The sequence below is a fragment of the Pristiophorus japonicus genome, chromosome 16 (assembly GCF_044704955.1).
Source record: "Pristiophorus japonicus isolate sPriJap1 chromosome 16, sPriJap1.hap1, whole genome shotgun sequence".
NCBI classification, from domain to species: domain Eukaryota; kingdom Metazoa; phylum Chordata; class Chondrichthyes; family Pristiophoridae; genus Pristiophorus; species Pristiophorus japonicus.
Window position 1 is genome coordinate 109743648 of NC_091992.1, and position 18545 is coordinate 109762192.

The 18545-nt window shown below is 44.8% G+C and overlaps 1 protein-coding gene across 2 annotated transcripts in view; it reads right to left on the minus strand.

Annotated features, from left to right (window-relative positions):
* The window catches only part of rpl38 (ribosomal protein L38), an 86401-nt gene that overhangs the window by 7936 nt on the left and 59920 nt on the right, over positions 1–18545 (minus strand). The window contains exons 1-3 of one of the 2 annotated variants that reach the window (XM_070857690.1): positions 4005–4108; positions 3754–3795; positions 1695–1755 (exon numbers count right to left, since the gene is read on the minus strand). In XM_070857690.1, coding sequence (XP_070713791.1) covers positions 1695–1755; positions 3754–3756 — 64 coding nt within the window. In that variant the 5' untranslated portion in view covers positions 3757–3795; positions 4005–4108. Of the gene's footprint in view, positions 1–1694; positions 1756–3753; positions 3796–4004; positions 4109–18545 lie in introns of those variants that run through there. The other variant, XM_070857689.1, reaches the window with a different exon arrangement.

Genomic DNA, 18545 nt, shown 5'->3' on the forward strand with positions numbered 1-18545 from the left:
TCATACACAAGGACCCCCAGGTCCCTCTGCACCGCAGCATCTGGTAATTTCTCCCCATTTCCCCCGCCCCCCCATTTTCCGACATTGTATTCCATCTGCCAAACCTTAGCCCATTCGCTTAACCTATCTAAAATCTCATTGCAGCCTCTGTGTCCTCTACACAACCCGCTTCCCCACTAATCTTTGTGTCGTCTGCAAATTTTGTTACACTCAGGATGTTAAAGATTGGAATAACTGCCAAATCAGCAAAGAACTTCTACTCTGCACCTTAAGCCAAAATCTCAATCACCTTTCACCAGAACTGGAGAAAGTTACAGATATAACAGTAAGTACAGGTGCGGGGGGGGGGGGGGGAGGAAGGAAAGGTCTGTGATCGGGTGGAAATCAAGAGTGCTTCAATGACAAAAGGGATGATGGTGTAAGGCGAAAGGAGGTAGTAATGGGACAAGTAAAGAAACAAAAAGATGGGTCCAGGGGAGCTGTAAATGCCAACAGAACCACCATCAGTACCTGCTGTCCCAAAAAATGGGACCAGTGGTTATGACTTTCCCAGCCCCTGCACTGGCTTTAAAACCTGTTACATCTCTAACTTTTTCCAGTTTGGGTGAACGGTCGATCAATCTGAAACACGGCCAGAATTTGAAATGGACAGAAAATTCAGCATTTCCGTGTGCACTAAATCCCAAACTTGCGGTCTGTCAAGTTCAGAGTGCACACATCCGCAGACATTGCAAACCTAATTACTGGTATAGTTGGGCTAACTGCCCACCAACTACGTATGAACATTTTAGGACTGGCAGAAACAGGTGCAGGGATGGTTTCCACAGTGCAAGGGGATACCCGAAATCTTCATCTGATGCTTTATTACTGTATTGGAATTTTAAAAAAATGCTCTTCTCTCCCGCCTCAATTAGGCGACATCAAGGAACAGATAAAGTTGTAGAACTGGAGTGCCTCATTTGGGACAGCACCCAGAGAAAATGTGGAATATTAGCACAAATTGACAGGCATACACAGAATCATCTAATAACTTAGTGGATGTTGTAACATTTGTGTTTCTTTAAAACAAATGGGAATGTAGCAGACGTTAAATTAACTAAATTTCATCCCAATTGCTATTAAACTACTAGAATCTGCCTCCTCTTTTCCTTAGATTTCTTTTTCCTGTTTTTATTTCTTTTAATTTTCTGAGAAAGTTTCAAAAGATCAATTCTTCAAATACATGTTGCTTCTGTATCCTGATTAGAGCACCGGCCCACTTGATCCCAGGCACACTTCTGCACACGCTGTGTCCCTGGGATCTGTATGCAGCATCGAATAGCAAGTTCGCAAAGTAGGGAGCCCCATCAGGAAAGTGCGCATTCTATTCAAGTATACAAAGTGAATATTCTACTCTGTTGGTACGCCGCCAACTGCAAAATCCAGGCCACTTTCCACAGATACAGCCTGACCTGCTGAGCAATTCCAGAAGTATGTGTTTTTATTTCAGATTTCCAGCATCTGCAGTATTTTGCTTTTGTATTCAATTATCATACACTGGTCATCAACACTATATTGGTGTCTGGCATAACAACCAAAATAAACAAAAGTTGACATTCCTACTGAATCTAAATTTACAGCAGAGATTATTGCCCTTTAGGTCAGTCACCATCTTAAATTTAGTCTAGTTATAAAATGCCTTTCAATTCACTTACATTTTGCATCCTTTCTTCTTGCCGTTAGCAAAAAGTCTTTGATTTCTGCAATCATTCGAGGCTGTTTGAATACAAATAGTAAAAAGTGAGTATTTGAGGTTTTGTCGCAATGCGCAAAAACATCACTACTAGTTAGTTACAAAAAGATAAAGTATGTTGACACCTTACAGCAAGCAGTACAGAAACAGTTAAGTCTCAACGGTTCTCAATCCGTTTCCTGGGAGGAGGGAGTCGCACTCCACTAGTCAATTCAGGACTTGACCATCTGATTTACACTCAATTAGTATCAGTGTTATGCTGCTTTGTCTTCAGGCATTGAACTTGGAGTGAATGGACAGTCAGACACACAAAGTTTAAAAGGAATACCAATAATTACAATATACTTTGTAAAAGAACCATTACACATGACAAACCTATTTCTAGTTTTTATATTCTTGCCAAATCCATCAATGATGATCTATGACATATTGTGCCCCATTTGCCACAAACTACAATTTGCAACTATATTGCACTTTTAAAGTAGTAAACATCTCAAGGCACTTTACAGGAACATATTCAGACAAAAATTGACACTGAGCCAAAGTAGGCACTATTAGAGCAGGTTGACTAAAAGCTTGGTTAGTCTTAAGTGAGAGAGAGAGAGAGAGAGAGAGAGAGAGAGAGAGAGAGAGAGAGAGAGAGAGAGAGAGAGAGAGAGAGAGAGAGAGAGAGGTTATGGAGGGAATTCTGGAGCCTTGGGCCGCCAATGGTGGGGCGCAGGCGTCCACAAGAGGCCAGAGTTGGAGGGGGGGAAAAAAGTTCTTGGAGAGTTGTAGGGCTGAAGGTTAGAGATAGGGAGAGGTGAGGCCATGAGGGGATTTGAGCACGAGGCTGAGAATTTTAAAATTGGTGGACTGGAAGCCAGTGTAGGTCAGCGAGTACAGGACTTGGTGCAGGCTACGATACTAATGCTGAGTTTTGGATGACATCAAGTTTATAGAGGGTGGAAGATAGAAGGCAGACCAGCAGAATAGTCGATTCTGGAGAGGACAATAGCATGGATGAGGGTGACAGCAGATGAACCGAGGCAGAAGCTGAGACAGGCGATGATACCAAGATGGAAGTAGGCAGTATTTGTGATGGAGATATTGGGTTGGAAGTAGGACAAAAAGATTGCAAACAGTCTGGTTTAAGCCCTATACAGTGGCCAGGGAGGTGTATGTTGATGATGATGGCTTTGGCTTCCCAATCTTTAATTGGAGGAGATTACGCTCATCCAGGACTGACTATTGGACAAACAGTCTGACAACATAGCAGAGAGGTCAAGAGGTAGTGGGGAAATAGAGCTGGGAGGGTCATCAGCGGACATCATGTCTTTGGATGATGTCCGGGGGGGGGGGGGGGGGAAAGAGAGAGAGAGAGAGAGAGAGAGAAAGAAAGAGCGAGCATGTAGATGCAAAATAAGGAGGGGGCCAAGCACAGATCCATGGGAACGCAAGAGACAACTTCAGCATCGTTTCTGGAGCATTAAATCCACTTCAGATGGTGAATGTAGATCAACTGGAAGAAATTGGGCAATATGGGTTACTAACATCGGCCAAGGGATAAGGAATTCGAAGAGTTTGAAATTCATAAAGTAGACCGTCATGCATCAACTTAAAAAGGCAGCCCATCAATTACTGAGTTCGCAAAAATGTTGTAATTTCAAATTATTTAAAGCAGGTGCGAGTGTTGACTTGACGAGAATATCAAACCAGTTTTATTTAATACTCGATCTCCAGAGCTGCTGCTTGAGCTGCTAAGATTTCCAGCACTTTCTGTTTTTATTTCAGATTCCAGCATCAACAGTATTTTACTCGTGTTTATTTAGTGGTCATTCGGTTAACAAAAGTGAAATAGATTAGCAATACTGGAGAGATTAAAATCTCTGCTGCTGTGACACCAACATTGAAGATCACTCAACTCCAGAGCTGTCGCGATTGGGGGAAGAAGACCCCAGCTCGGTGTCACGGATTTTAGACAGTATTTCAACTGGTCTCAATCTAATTTAAAAGCGCATCCTTCCCCCACCAACACTTACCATGGTTGCGATGAATCTAGCGGCGGGGATACGAACCGCGTTCTGTAACACAAAATAAAAATGGAAAAGAAACGGGTTAGTAAGGGAATCGCTTCAAATCTAAACTTTCTGCAGTCGGGATCTGCTCGATACCGGCACAGATCGGCTGCTCGACGCGTTGCTTCTCGCCGGAGGTCGGTTAGACCCGGCTTCGCGACGTTTTGAGCGCGGATGGCGAGAGATTCAATTGCTGGGAAAACCAACTTCCATACCTGAAGCTCAGCCGCCGATGAGAAAGAGAATAGGCCCAGCCAACATCCGGGAATTAAACCAGTGCCCCGACGGATTCCGCGCAGGGACAAAACACACACTCGTCGACTCACAGAACGAAAACGTCGATACGAGGAGCAGCGCCCCCTGATGTTATGAACAAACAATTTACATTTATTCTTACCTTACAATCGAGAAAACAAACAAAAGCTAACCAACAGATTCAAAAATAGTTGACATAGCCCCAAAAAGCTGATAATACAAAACCATTCCTGGTTACATGTGAAAACAACAACTTGTATGTTTTTATAAAACACCTTTAATGTAGTGAAACGTCTGAAGGCACTTCACAGGAGCATTATACGATAAAAATTTGACACTGAGCCGCGTAAGTAAGTAGAAATTAGTGTAGGTGACCAAAAGCTTAGTCAAAGAGATATGCTTTAAGGAGCGTCTTGTCTTGAAGGAGGAAAGAGAGGCGGAGAGGTTTAGGCAGGGAGTTCCGGAACTTAGGGCCTAGGCAACAGAAGGCATAGCCACCAATGGTTGAGCGATTATAATAAGGGATGCTCAAGAAAGCAGAATTAGAGGAGCGCAGACATCTCGGGGGATTGTGGGGCTGGAGGAGATTACAGAGATAGGGAGGGGTGAGGCCATGGAGGGATTTGAAAATAGGGATGAGAATTTTGAAATCGAGGTGTGGCTTCACCAGAAGCCAATGTAGGTCAGCGAGCACAGGGGTGATGGGTGAGTGGGACTTGGTGAGAGTTAGGACACAGGAAGCCGAGTTTTGGATCACCTCCAGTTCACGAAGGGTAGAATCTGGAAGGCCAGCCAGGAATGTGTCGGAAAAGTCAAGTCTGGAGGTAACAAAGGCAGGGATGAGGGCTTCAGCAGCAGTTGAGCTGAGGCATGTGGAGATGGGCAATGTTATGGAGGTGGGGAGCATAAGATCATAAGAATTAGGAGCAGGAGCATCCGCAAATAGTACAGCAACTTCAGGCAAGGGCCAGATGCATGTTTAAATGCCAATATCCAAAAGTTGCTGTCCGAGATGCGCTGTTCCACCTTTAACTTTGCGAAAACAGCATCTCGCTGTCTGCCTCACCATTGAAATGCACTGAGCGGCGTGAAGTTGCTGTGTTTGCACGGCTGATATGAAGTAAACTTGCCGCGCAAAGTTAAGTCTTGTCATTTCAGTCTAAGTACCCTTTTAATGATGTGATAAGTGTTAATTATTGCTAATCAACCTCTCTGGTAGTGCAAAATGCCTGTTACAAGTGTGGAGTCTCATTTCTTCAGGCCTTAATTATTGTTGGAGATTTTTAAAATGTCAAATTTAAAATGCATATTTTTTTTAAAAACCTTCCCTTTCCATCTCTTTCTTTTCTCCCTCTCTTCATCCAATCTTTCTTTCCCTCTCTTTATTTCTTTCTATGCCTGATTTGACATCGAATTCACCCACTCTAATTTGCACTTCCATCTCAGTCCTTGCACTGTTTATTTCCCAATCTGAGTAGTTAAGGAGATACCCTGTTGGCTACCCAGGTTTACTCAGGTCCCAGATGCCCTGTTTCCTTTGCTGCAATGTCATCAACTCGCACTTTCTGCAACTTGAACCGGAAAACATTAAAAAACCTAAACATGCAATTGCAAGTCTAACTAACGGCATTAAATGCCCTGCTCCAGCAAATGCTGGCCCAGACTATTCCCTACCTTTTCAGAGATACTCTCCCATTCTCCAACCTTTCCAGTTTGTATTGCACGAGTGGGAACTCCAGGATGTTACTTATATCATAGATGATGAGGACAAGATAAAGACTTTCATTTATCTAGTGCTTTCACCACCTCAGGCCATCCCAAAGTGCTTTACAGCCAATGAAGATTATAATTTTGAGCACCTTTCAGTTGGGATGGACCTCTCATAATGTTATGAGAGGTGCCCTCTTCTTGTGATGTTGTTGTTTAGATGGCACTGAAAACCTATTGGTCTGTTTCAAAATAGTCCAATTCATATTGGGACACTTCTCCATCTCTTTCTCAATTCAAACTACACTCACCTTCCACCCGCTATTCATTCTGGCACACTGTTCCCTCTCTCCCTGAATTCAACCTGGTACCCTTCTTCCCTGCAATCAAGGCGATGATACTCTTCTTCCATCCCCATTCAAGCCATCAATACTCTTCCTCCACCCTACTTCAATTTGGTACTCTTTTCCCAATCCAAACCCATCAGTTTAAGGAGGCACTCTTATTATTGTGGTCTACATTATTTTTAATGATTTCTGCAGAGACAAACGAAACAGGACAAATGAGGTCAAAGTGGATTGCACTTTTTATCACATGGAAGTGTTTTCAGCAAACCATTTTGGAAATGCTAATATTCTTTGCATGAATTAACTTTTAAATGGGTACCAGCACTGAAAAGCATTCGAGCCATAATTGTTAGAGTGGTGTTTGTGTAAATTGCTCTGTTTTCTCCCCCTGCACATGCATCGCCAGAGCTAAATGGGCAGATAGGTGGCCCAGGCTTCCTCCAGTAATGTACCATGAGCCAGGTATGTGGAAGCATTTGACAACAGCCTAGCAATAACTCGCCCTACAACTTCCCCACTCTTGTATGGAGAGGTGTTGGACTTCCATTCAGCATCCCAGCAGAGCAGTTGAGCTAAGATCAAGCTCTTGGTAGTGCAGAAAATCCAGTCGAAGCAGGTTTTTTTTAATAACGGAGTTAACTTTGAAAAATACAGGCTGCTATCATTGTAATCACAAAATGTGTTATTCTGCTCAATATCTTCTAACGAGTGAGAAAAATGATATTTGACTCAGCAGCATGAATCTTTCAAAACATTTAGTTCTGATATCAAATCACACATCCACTGCTGACAAACAGTGCTTTTGTAATTGGTAACTGATGGACCAATTTCCAAAGAAATCAAGGCAGCATCCCGGTTTACTGACATGATTTAACAATCTTACAGTCAAAAGCTGATAATAGCCTTCAAACCCTCAGGTTGCAGTTCTCCTGGTGGTTCAGTAAATTTATCCAGTGAGTAGTTCATTACTTCCCTCAGTCTTTTCCTTCTACAAACGATAGCTTTTTCAAACCCAAGCCTGGACTCGCCTAATTACTCCTTCCTGATTTGTCTCACCATTATCCATTTCAAACGTAGTGTCTTGCATTATTGGCATCAATTAGCTCTTCACTTTGTGACATATTAAAAAAAACACAACGCTGAAAGTCTTAAAAGCTTCAGGTCAAGACTCCAGCATTGTTCGTCGCTAATTTATCCAATGAATAGTAAAACCATGCAAACTCGGAAGGATCCCGATTTGATCCTGTATGTGCCGAAACTGATCTCAGTAGGGGTGCTGATAAGAACACTGCAATTGGGCTCAGCATATGGTGGGGGGCGGGGAGAGTGTGGAGGGCAGAAAGAGAGGGAAATTGGACAGAGTTCCTGCTCTTCAGTGCTGGCCAGTGACTCCTGCTGGAAATGCACATGAGAACGTCTGGTCAGAAGAATCTTCTTTCACTATCTGTTTCTGAGGAATATGCCAGATTGTAATCGTTCTTCGTTCTGATGAAAGATCATCAACCTGAAATGTTAACTCTGTTCCTCTCTCCACAGATGCTGTCTGACCTGCTGAGTATTTCCAACATTTTCTGTTTTTATTTCAGATTTCCAACATCCGCAGTATTTTGCTTTTGTAAACATTCTAAGTTTAGCACCCCCTAGTGGCTATAGGTTTTATTGGCCCTGTTGTTTTTCACATATTTGTTTTGATTTTCTTTTTAAAACAACTTGTGCTTTATTTTTTTACTTACATTGCATCATTGACTCATTGCTTTCAGTGTTCTCACCCAACAGTTTCTCATCTGCTATGTATGTTCATCTTTAAGGTTGGTTAAATCATCTGAAGTTTACATTAAAATCTTCCAGGGATTAATTTCCATGCCATGTTTGGCAATCAACTGCACTATATCGAAGGCAATGTTTACCTAACAAAGTACTTGAAGATTGTTCTTGTTAATATAAATAATCTCCCAGTGTTTTGTTAGCAGCAAAAGGAACTGTGCCATGAACATAATTTTTTTTAAATTAGCCACTGTTCCCTGCCTCTTGAAGGCAGGGATATGATTTTACAACACTGGTGTGCAAGTCAGACAAGTGGCTATTGTTCATGTGGGAGCCTAACAGTAAAAGGGTTAGAAATTGGCCAAATAGCACTAGTGCTGTTTTTTGGGCACTAATCGCGTATAACGTTGTTTTTTTTTAAATCGCACAAATAGCGTCAAAAATAATCGCACAACATTGGCCAACCGCTTTTTGACGATCGCTATAGCAGTAAAAGTGCACCGTAACTCAATTTCTCAGTGGCAAAAAAAACACCTGTTCTGCGCAGACGCAAAAAAAAAAAAAATCCCCGTTTTTTTCTCCCGATCCTTCTGGCATCATCCAGGTCATATGCCTGCGCATGCGCAGTACACCCAGGGCTAAATCAGCCATTTTTGAGAGCGGATGTAAAGACTTCAGCACAGCTCAGAAACAGTTAATCAAAAATCAAAAATGCCAGGTGACTCAACAACGAAGAGAGCCAGGAAATTCACTCAGGATGCTAATAAGGCATTAATCACTGCTATAGGAGGCAAATGTGGGGAGATCTCGAGGAAGGGTCGTGGAAAACTACACCCATGTGCTATGATGCGTGTGTGGAGAAGTGTGGCTGAGCAGGTTTCCTCAGTGGACGCTATCCGGAGGGACCATGTCCAGTGCAGGAAGAGGTGGAATGACTATTGCAGGGCCGTCTGAGTAAGTAATATTTTTATTTATGCACTTCAATTACTTAAATTGTAAATGTAACACATGTTGGTAGCGCTCGGCTTAGTGTTCCACCTTATTTGCCATGAATGATCGTCACACATTATAAAGATTGCTTTTTGACATCTGAAAAGATGTTTCTGCACTTTGATGTTTTCCTGATGAAGCACATGGAGCTACCAGGGCCATTAAACAGAGCACTGTATTAAATGCACACAGTATGTTACAAGTACTTTAATGACTATCTGTGTGTGCCACAAGAGAACAGCCCTCTGTTAAAAATTTGTATCGTCATCGTTGCAGGGAAAGTTGTCCCACAACTGCCGAGAACAGCAGAAAACAGGCGACGGTCCGGCAAGACTGGTTCCACTCACCCACCTTCAAAGTCGCGTAGCAGGTCTGATGGGTGCCTCGCAGAGATTGACTACTCGTGGAGAGTGAGGGTAAGTGCTGCAAAATTCACAGTCTGGGTCGGCTCAATGTTATGCAGTGTCTATGAGCTAGGCTTCGGTTTATGCGATGTACTGATCTGCAGGCTAGGGTTCAATTAATGCAATGTACTGTCAGTCATCGACATGCAATGCAGTAGTGGTGGTCCTTCAAATGAGCCTGCGCTATGTGAGCCTACCGATGTCACCCTGCCCCCTCCCCTGCTGCCAACCAGGCGTCTTCTGTTTTCTATTTTGCAGATCTGGATTCCGAATCAGCCAATGCACCAGATGAAGCCCCCAGCTCGACGGATGCCATGGTCGAGGACACCGAGCTCAGCCCTGCTGAGGTGCTAATGAACCGCCACAGGAGGAAGCGCAGGAGGAGGAACAAAGTAATTTGTGTATGTGGAGGGGGGGGGGGGGGGGCGGGGCGGGGGAAGAGGAGGAACTAAGTAATTTGTGGGGGGGGGGGGGGCGGGGGCGGGGGAAGAGGAGGAACTAAGTAATTTGTGGGGGGGAAGCCCATGCAGGCACTAACCACTTCAGCTGCAGCCACCAGTGCGTCGGAGGACACCACATTCCGTGGTTATCCTGCAGCCAAGACCCCGGGTACCAGTGGGTTACAGCAAAGCACATCCAGGGCAGAAACCCGTATGCCTTCTGTGCGGAGACCGAGTAGCCAAAGCCGCTCTACCGAAGGGCAGGTCGATAAGCAAATGGATTTGGTGGGACTGTCTGGGGAGAGCATCCAGCTCATCCAACAACTCCTCGCTGACATGGCTGGGATCTCCGCAAACATTGCATGACTATCTGCGGACATTAGGGAGGGTTTTTCGCAGCTTGTAGCTGCAATGCGCGAGAACGCCGCGGCTGTCAATGCCCAGCGACAATTGACGGTCTCGAATCAGCGCACTCCAGTCCCCAGTGTCATGCCACCCAGACTGACAGCACCAGTGAGTGGTGAGGCTGAGGAACAGGCTTGCCACTCAGAAGCCGGGCCTTCCACAGATCCAGCTTTTCCAGGGCTTCGAATGACATCTCCTACGTTTGTTTCCCAACAACAGCAGCGCTGCTAGTAAACATCTTGGGACCACCGGGGGTAGGGGCAGGGATTAAAATTAGGCTGATAAAGGTGGCTGCAGCTAAATGATGTTAGGAGCAGGGTTGTACCTTTGTTGTTTTGCTGTTGTTATTTAAGTAAAGTTTACATTTCAAAAGTTTTAACATTCAAAAATGTTATTGAAGTTACTAAATTAGCTTTTACACAGTTTCATTAATGTACAACTTTATAAATGTTTAATAATTTCAAGTTATTGTCACCTACACCAAACTTGTGCAGTATCTCATTTGAAGATTAACAGGGGTAAACAGTCAACATGGTGGGATAGAGTGGGCAGTCAATGCTGAAACGTGCCATTCAGCCTTCATGTTGAATTATCAGCTGCTGACGTAAGGCTTTTTCAGTGGGGAAAGCTGCACGAGGTTTCCTCCCCTATTGTCGTGGGCGTGGTGGTGGTATGGGTTCCTCGAACTCCTGCCCCCCCCGCCCCCCGCCCCCACTTCTCTCCAGAGGTGGTTTTGCAATCCCCAGTGGCAAATCCTGTCCACTCATGATGGCTAAGTTGTGTAGCATGCAGCACACCACAATGAACTCAACGACCTGCTCAGGGTAGTTTTGCAGGCAGCCTCCAGAGTGGTCTAGGCATCGGAAGTGCTGCTTCAGCACGCCAATTGTCTTCTCGATGATGTGTGGGGCTTGCCTTCTGTCTGAGGGTTGCGGAGGGGAGTAATGAGCCAGATGGCGAGCCTGTAACCTTTGTCCCCTAACATCCAGCTCTGGCCTTCTGACTGACCCTCAAATAGCTGTGAGACAGTGCTCTCATGCACGATGAAAGCATCGTGGATGCTCCCTGGAAATTGTGCATTTACTGCCGTGATGCACTGAGTATGGTCGCACACGATCTGTATGTTCAGCGAGTGGAATCCCTTTCGGTTTTGGTAAATCTCTGCATCCTCAAAAAGGTGCTCGCAGGACATTGTGCGTAGTGAATGGCAGCTTGTACCTTCAGGAAGGCAGCAAATCATGCAAAGCCTAGAGCCCTCGCATTCTGTGCTGCTATTGCCATGGTCATTGGTAAGTTTATGAAGTCCTGCCTGCATGCATACACTGCAGTAGTCACCTGGTGAATGCAGCAATGTGTAGCGAACTGCGAGATGGAGCATATATCCCCTGCTGATGCCCGAAAGGAGCTGGAGGCACGGAAGGTAAGTGCCACAGTCACCTTCACCTCAACGGGCAGGCAGTGCAGTCTTCCTCATGCTTCTAGGCTGTGTGTCTGCCTTTATCTCTGTGACCACCTCTTTTCGAAAGTGCAGCCTTCTAACGCACTGTGCCTCAGACAGGTGCAAGTAGGAGTGCTGTTCCCTCAAAACTCATGGGCCGGGGGGAGGGGGGGGGGGGGGGGTAAAAGTGTGCGAGCTTGATAATGCTGAACAACCTTCTTCCAGGTCTCTGCTCCATAGAAAAAGCAGCTAGCAATAATGGCAGAGTTAGAATAGGCCCCATTCTTTTTAATGTCCGTAAAAATGAAGTATAAACTCACAAAACTCTAAAGTTTAAAACGCAGCCCTCCCTCCAAAAGCTTTCATTCACTGAACTGTAGCTCCGTTTTTCCAAGTTGGTGCCATTAGCGCTGGTTTCATTTGAATCCGACCTGGTAAGACTTGCATTTTTTGGCCGTTTTTTTTGTTAAAGTATTTAAAAATGATGGCATGCGCCAATTTTGCAAAAACGCTGGTATCAGACCATTTCACAGCCAGTAATGTCTCAAAAATGGTCCAAAAAAAAAAGGTGAATGGTATTTTCTTTTACTGCCCGTGTTAAACTGCTGGCCAATTTTGAAGAAATGGCAGTAAATTTTTTTAGTGCCAAAAACACAGTTGCACCGCAAAAAAAAGGCATTAAAACGAGCCTAAGGCTGACCAGTTTCTCGCCCTAAGTGTTGCACCGTATTCAAAATAGGGGGGAGCATTTCACAAGTAAAGCTGTCCTTATTCAGGTCCATACACACTTTTCCAATAGCCGTATAGCAATAAATAATAGGAACACTGTCTGATTTTCTCATCACCATTTGGCACTGAGACTAATTGTTGCACCCAACAGAAAACCCAGCTGAGATCAGTCACCTCAACAGAGAATGTCATCAGGAAAGCTGAGCATATTAGTTTGTTTGGAGAGGTAGCAAAATATTAAATGAAACCTGTTGGAAGTCCTACAGAGAGACATCCCACAATTCAATATTTCTTTTAGATTCAGGCATGGAAGTTGCTTCAAAAAGATGGAATAGTTTTTTGGCATAAATAAATTGCACCTTTATTATAGAATTCGTCCAACACATTGCTGAATTGGATATGGAAACTTGTAATCTAAAGAACGTTAGAAAATATCCTACATGTATGTACCAAAAAGGAGTCCACAGCCATAGTTTAGCTATCCGACATTGTTGTGATGTCTTTTACTGGGAAATACGGTCTATTCTCTGCAGCTGCTGACGTTTTATACAATGTTGACAAAAGAGCAGCACAAATGGAAAACACAAACACACATGAAAGAAGAAATGATCTGTAAAGTACTTGAGTGGAAAATAGATAGTTAAATGGCAGAAATGATATTAGCATGAATATTGGGAAAACCAAAGCCATTGTCTTTGGTCAACACCACAAACTCTGTTCCCTAGCCACCGACTCCATTCCGCCCTCTGGCAACTGTCGGAGGCTGAACCAGACTGTTTGCAACCTTGCCGTCACATTTGACCCCAAGATGAGGTACCGATCACACATCCTCACCATCACCAGGACCAGCTACTTCCACCTCCATAATGTCACCTGACTCCATCCCTACCTCAGCTCACCTGCTACTGAAACACTCATCCATGCCTTTGTTACCTCTACAGTTGACTATTCCAATGTTCTCCTGGTCAACTTCCCATCTTCCACCCTCCATAAACTGGAGCTCATCTCAAACTCTGCTGCCCGTATCCTAACTCGCACCAAGTCCTGTAATCGCTCACCTATATTGGCTCCCAGTCCGGCGAGGCCTCAAATTTAAAATTCTCATCATTGTTTCCAAGTCCCCCCTCGCCCGCGGCCCATGTCCTCACCTCTCCCCATCTCTGTAACCTTCTCCAGCCCTACAACCAACCCCCCACCCCCCAATCCCCCATCTTTGTAACCTTCTCGAGCCCTACAACCCTCCCTAGCTCTATAACCTTCTCCAGTCCGACAACGCTCAGAGATTCTTGCCCTCCTCCAATTCTGGCCTCTTGCACATCCCCTATTTTAATTGCTCCACTATTGGCGGCCGTGCTTTCAGCTGCCTAGACCCTAAACACACTCTGCTTCTCTCTCCTGCTGAAAGATGCTCCTTAACTCTGGAGCATCCACGATGCTGAGAATGACGTGAATAGCACGTTTAGTGAGTTGGTCTTACCCCAGGTAAAGAGTCCACAGCCAGATAGGGAATGGAAGACCAACAGGAAGAGCAGTGCAAGGAAGGTAGTGCAGGGGTCCCCTGTCGTCATCCCCCTGCAAAACAGATACACCGCTTTGAGTACTGTTGGTGTGGGGGTGGGGGGGGGGGGAAGACTCATCAGGGGGGAGCAGCAGCAGCCAAGTTCATGGCACTGTGGCTGGCTCTGCTGCACCGGAGGGCAGGAAAAAGAGTGGGAGCGCGATAGTGATAGGAGATTCAATTGTAAGGGGAATAGATAGGCGTTTCTACGGTCGCAACCGAGACTCGAGGATGGTATGTTGCCTCCCTGGTGCAAGGGTCAAGGATGTCTCGGAGGGGGTGCAGGACATTCTGAAAAGGGAGGGTGAACAGCCAGTTGTCGTGGTGCACATTGGTACCAATGATATAGGTAAAAAACGGGATGATGTCCTACGAGATGAATTTAAAGGAGCTAGGAGCTAAATTAAAAAGTAGGACCTCAAAAGTAGTAATCTCAGGATTGCTACCAGTGCCATGTGCTAGTCAGAGTAGGAATCGCAGGACAGCTCAGATGAATACGTGGCTTGAGCAGTGGTGCAGCAGGGAGGGATTCAAATTCCAGGGGTATTGGAACTGGTTCTGGGGGAGATGGGACCAGTACAAACCGGACGGTCTGCACCTAGGCAGGACTGGAACCAATGTCCTCGGGGGAGTGTTTGCTCGTGCTGTTGGGGAGGAGTTAAACTAATATGGCAAGGGGATGGGAACCAATGCAGGGAGAAAGAGGGAAACAAAAAGGAGACAAAAGCAAAAGACAGAAAGGAGATGAGTAAAAGTGGAGGGCAGAGAAACCCAAGGCAAAAAACAAAAAGGGCCACTTTGCAGCAAAATTCTAAAGGGTCAAAGTGTGTTAAAAAGGCAAGCCTGAAGGCTCGGTGCCTCAATGCGAGGAGTATTAGGAATAAGGTGGACGAATCAACAGTGCAGAGAGCAGTTAACGGATACGATGTGATTGGCAGCACGGAGACATGGCTCCAGGGTGACCAAGGCTGGGAACTCAACATCCAAGGGTATTCAACATTTAGGAAGGATAGACAGAAAGGAAAAGGAGGCGAGGTGACGTTGCTGGTTAAAGAGAAAATTAATGCAATTGTAAGGAAAGACATTAGCTTGGATGATGTGGAATCGGTATGGGTGGAGCTACAGAATACCAAAGGGCAGAAAATGCAAGTGGGAGTTGTGTACAGACTTCCAAACAGTAGTAGTGATGTTGGGGAGGGCATCAAACAGGAAATTAGGGGTACATGCAATAAAGGTGCAGCAGTTATAATGGGTGACTTTAATATGCATATAGATTGGGCTAACCAAACTGGAAGCAATACGGTGGAGGAGGATTTCCTGGAGTGCATAAGGGATGGTTTTCTCGACCAATATGTCGAGGAACCAACTAGGGGGGATGCCATCTTAGCATGTTGTGTAATGAGAGAGGATTAATTAGCAATCTCGTTGTGCGAGACCCCTTGGGGAAGAGTGACCATAATATGGTGGAATTCTACATTAGGATGGAGAATTAAACAGTTAAGTCAGAGACCATGGTCCAAAACTTAAAGAAGGGTAACTTTGAAGGTATGAGGCGTGAATTGGCTAGGATAGATTGGCGAATGATACTTAAGGGGTTGACAGTGGATGGGCAATAGCAGACATTTAGAGACCGCATGGATGAACTACAACAATTGCACATCCCTGTCTGGCGTAAAAATAAAAAAAGGTGGCTCAACCGTGGCTATCAAGGGAAATCAGGGATAGTATTAAAGCCAAGGAAGTGGCATACAAATTGGCCAGAAATAGCAGCGAACCCAGGGACTGGGAGAAATTTAGAACTCAGCAGAGGAGGACAAAGGGTTTGATTAGGGCAGGGAAAATGGAGTACGAGAGGAAGCTTGCAGGGAACATTACATATCTATAGAAGCTTTTGCAGTCCATTTTAAAGAGAAAAAGGTTAGTAAAGACAAACGTAGGTCCCCTGCAGTCAGAATCAGGGGAAGTCATAACTGGGAACAAAGAAATGGCAGACTTTGGTTCGGTATTCACGAAGGAGGACACAAACAACCTTCCGGATATAAAAGGGGTCAGAGGGTCGAGTTAGGAGGAGGAACTGAGAGAAATCCTTATTAGTCGGGAAAATTGATGCGATTGAAGGCCGATAAATCCCCAGGGCCTTATGGTCTGCATCCCAGAGTACTTAAGGAGGTGGCCTTGGAAATAGCGGATGCATTGACAGTCATTTTCCAACATTCCATTGACTCTGGATCAGTTCCTATGGAGTGGAGGGTAGCCAAAGTAACCCCACTTTTTAAAAAAAGGAGGGAGAGAGAAAACAGTGAATTATAGACTGGTCAGCCTGACATCGGTAGTGGGGAAAATGATGGAATCAATTATTAAGGATGTCATAGCCTTATGGAAAGAGGTGACATTATAGGTCCAAGTCAGCATGGATTTGTGAAAGGGAAATCATGCTTGATAAATCTTCTGGAATTTTTTGAGGCAGTTTCCAGTAAAGTGGACATGGGAGAACCAGTTGATTTGGTGTATTTGGACTTTCAGAAGGCTTTCGAGAAGATCGCACACAAGAGATTAATGTGCAAAGTTAAAGCACATGGGATTGGGGGTAGTGTGCTGATGTGGATTGAGAACTGGTTGGCAGACAGGAAGCAAAGAGGAGGAGTAAATGGGTACTTTTCAGAATGGTAGGCAGTGACTAGCGGGGTACCGCAAGGTTCTGTGCTGGGGCCCCAGCTGTTTACATTAATGTACAATGATTTAGACGAGGGGATTAAATGTAGTATCTCCAAATTTGCGGATGACACTAAGTTGGATGGCAGTGTGAGCTGCGAGGAGGATGCTATGAGGCTGCAGAATGACTTGGATAGGTTAGGTGAGTGGGCAAATGCATGGCAGATGAAGTATAATGTGGATAAATGTGAGGTTATCCACTTTGGTGGTAGAAACAGAGAGACAGACTATTATCTAAATGGTGACAGATTAGGAAAAGAGGAGGTGCAACGAGACCTGGGTGTCATGGTACATCAGTCATTGAAGGTTGGCATGCAGGTACAGCAGGCGGTTAAGAAAGCAAATGGCATGTTGGCCTTCATAGCGAGGAGATTTGAGTACAGGGGCAGGGAGGTGTTACTACAGTTGTACAGGGCCTTGGTGAGGCCACATCTGGAGTATTGTGTACAGTTTTGGTCTCCTAACTTGAGGAAGGACATTCTTGCTATTGAGGGAATGCAGCGAAGGTTCACCAGACTGATTCCCGGGATGGCGGGACTGACATATCAAGAAAGACTGGATCAACTGGGCTTGTATTCACTAGAGTTCAGAAGAATGAGAGGGGATCTCATAGAAACGTTTAAAATTCTGACGGGTTTAGACAGATTAGATGCAGAAAGAATGTTCCCAATGTTGGGGAAGTCCAGAACCAGGGGTCACAGTCTAAGGATAAGGGGTAAGCCATTTCGGACAGAGATGAGGAGAAACTTCTTCACCCAGAGAGTGGTGAACCTGTGGAATTCTCTACCGCAGAAAGTGGTTGAGGCCAATTCACTCAATATATTCAAAAAGGAGTTAGATGTAGTCCTTACTACTAGGGGGATCAAGGAGTATGGCGAGAAAGCAGGAATGGGGTACTGAAGTTGCATGTTCAGCCATGAACTCATTGAATGGCGGTGCAGGCTTGAAGGGCCGAATGGCCTACTCCTGCACCGATTTTCTATGTTTCTATGTTAAAACCCACTCTTTGGCCAAGCTTTTGGTCATCTGTCCTTATGTGATTTGGTGTCAAACTTTATTTGATAACACTCCTGTGAAGCATTTTGGGACATTTTGCCAAGTCAAAAGGCACTCCATAAATACAAGTTGTTGAATAGCTGAAAGAGGTGGGGGGTTGCAGCAGTTAGAAAGAAAAACATCTAAAACCAGAAAAGCAAAGCATGCTCCAGTATCCCAGGAGGCTGGGAGAAGAACAAGGCAGGTCGCTGCCATGGCTTCAGCTCTCCACACCAGCTGTCATTAATGTCAGATGACTGCAAAGTTTCAAGTAGAAAGATAAAAGTATTGTTGCTGAAGCTTGCATTGCACTTTATTAAAACAATAGAAGACCAGGGACAGAGGCCAGAGTGGGAGTGAGAATGGGAATTCAAGTGGCAAGTGCCGGGTGCTCAAGCTCACATTTGGACAGAATTGAGCCGCTTGGCAAAGTGATAACATAATTTGTGTTTGGTCTACCTGATGTAGAGGAGACAGCACTGAGAGAAACAAATATATATTATATTCAAAAAAGACTTCTGTTGAACAACCTCAGAATGCCTCTCGAAAGCACTTTACAGCTAATGAAGTACTTTCTTTTTGGAAGTGTAGTCATTGTTGTGATATAGGAAACACGGCAATTTGCACATTGCAAGGTCCCACGAACAGCAATGTGACAATGACCAGATAATCTGTTTTGATGTTGGTTGAGGGATAAATATTGGGCAGGACACCAGGGATAACGCCCCTGCTTGTCTTTGAAATAAAGCAGTCATGTATCCTACATGGTTACTGCTTGTACTATTACAAGGTGCGCCACCAGAGGGCGACTTGTAGATTACCTGTACAGTTGTGCCAGGCCCAGTATAAAAGGCAGGTCACCATGAGTGATCCTCACTTGAGTTACATTAAATGGACTAGGTCACTACAGTTCAAGCACAACACATTGTCTAGTGGAGTCATTGTTAAAGCATCTGAAGACATAACAACTGG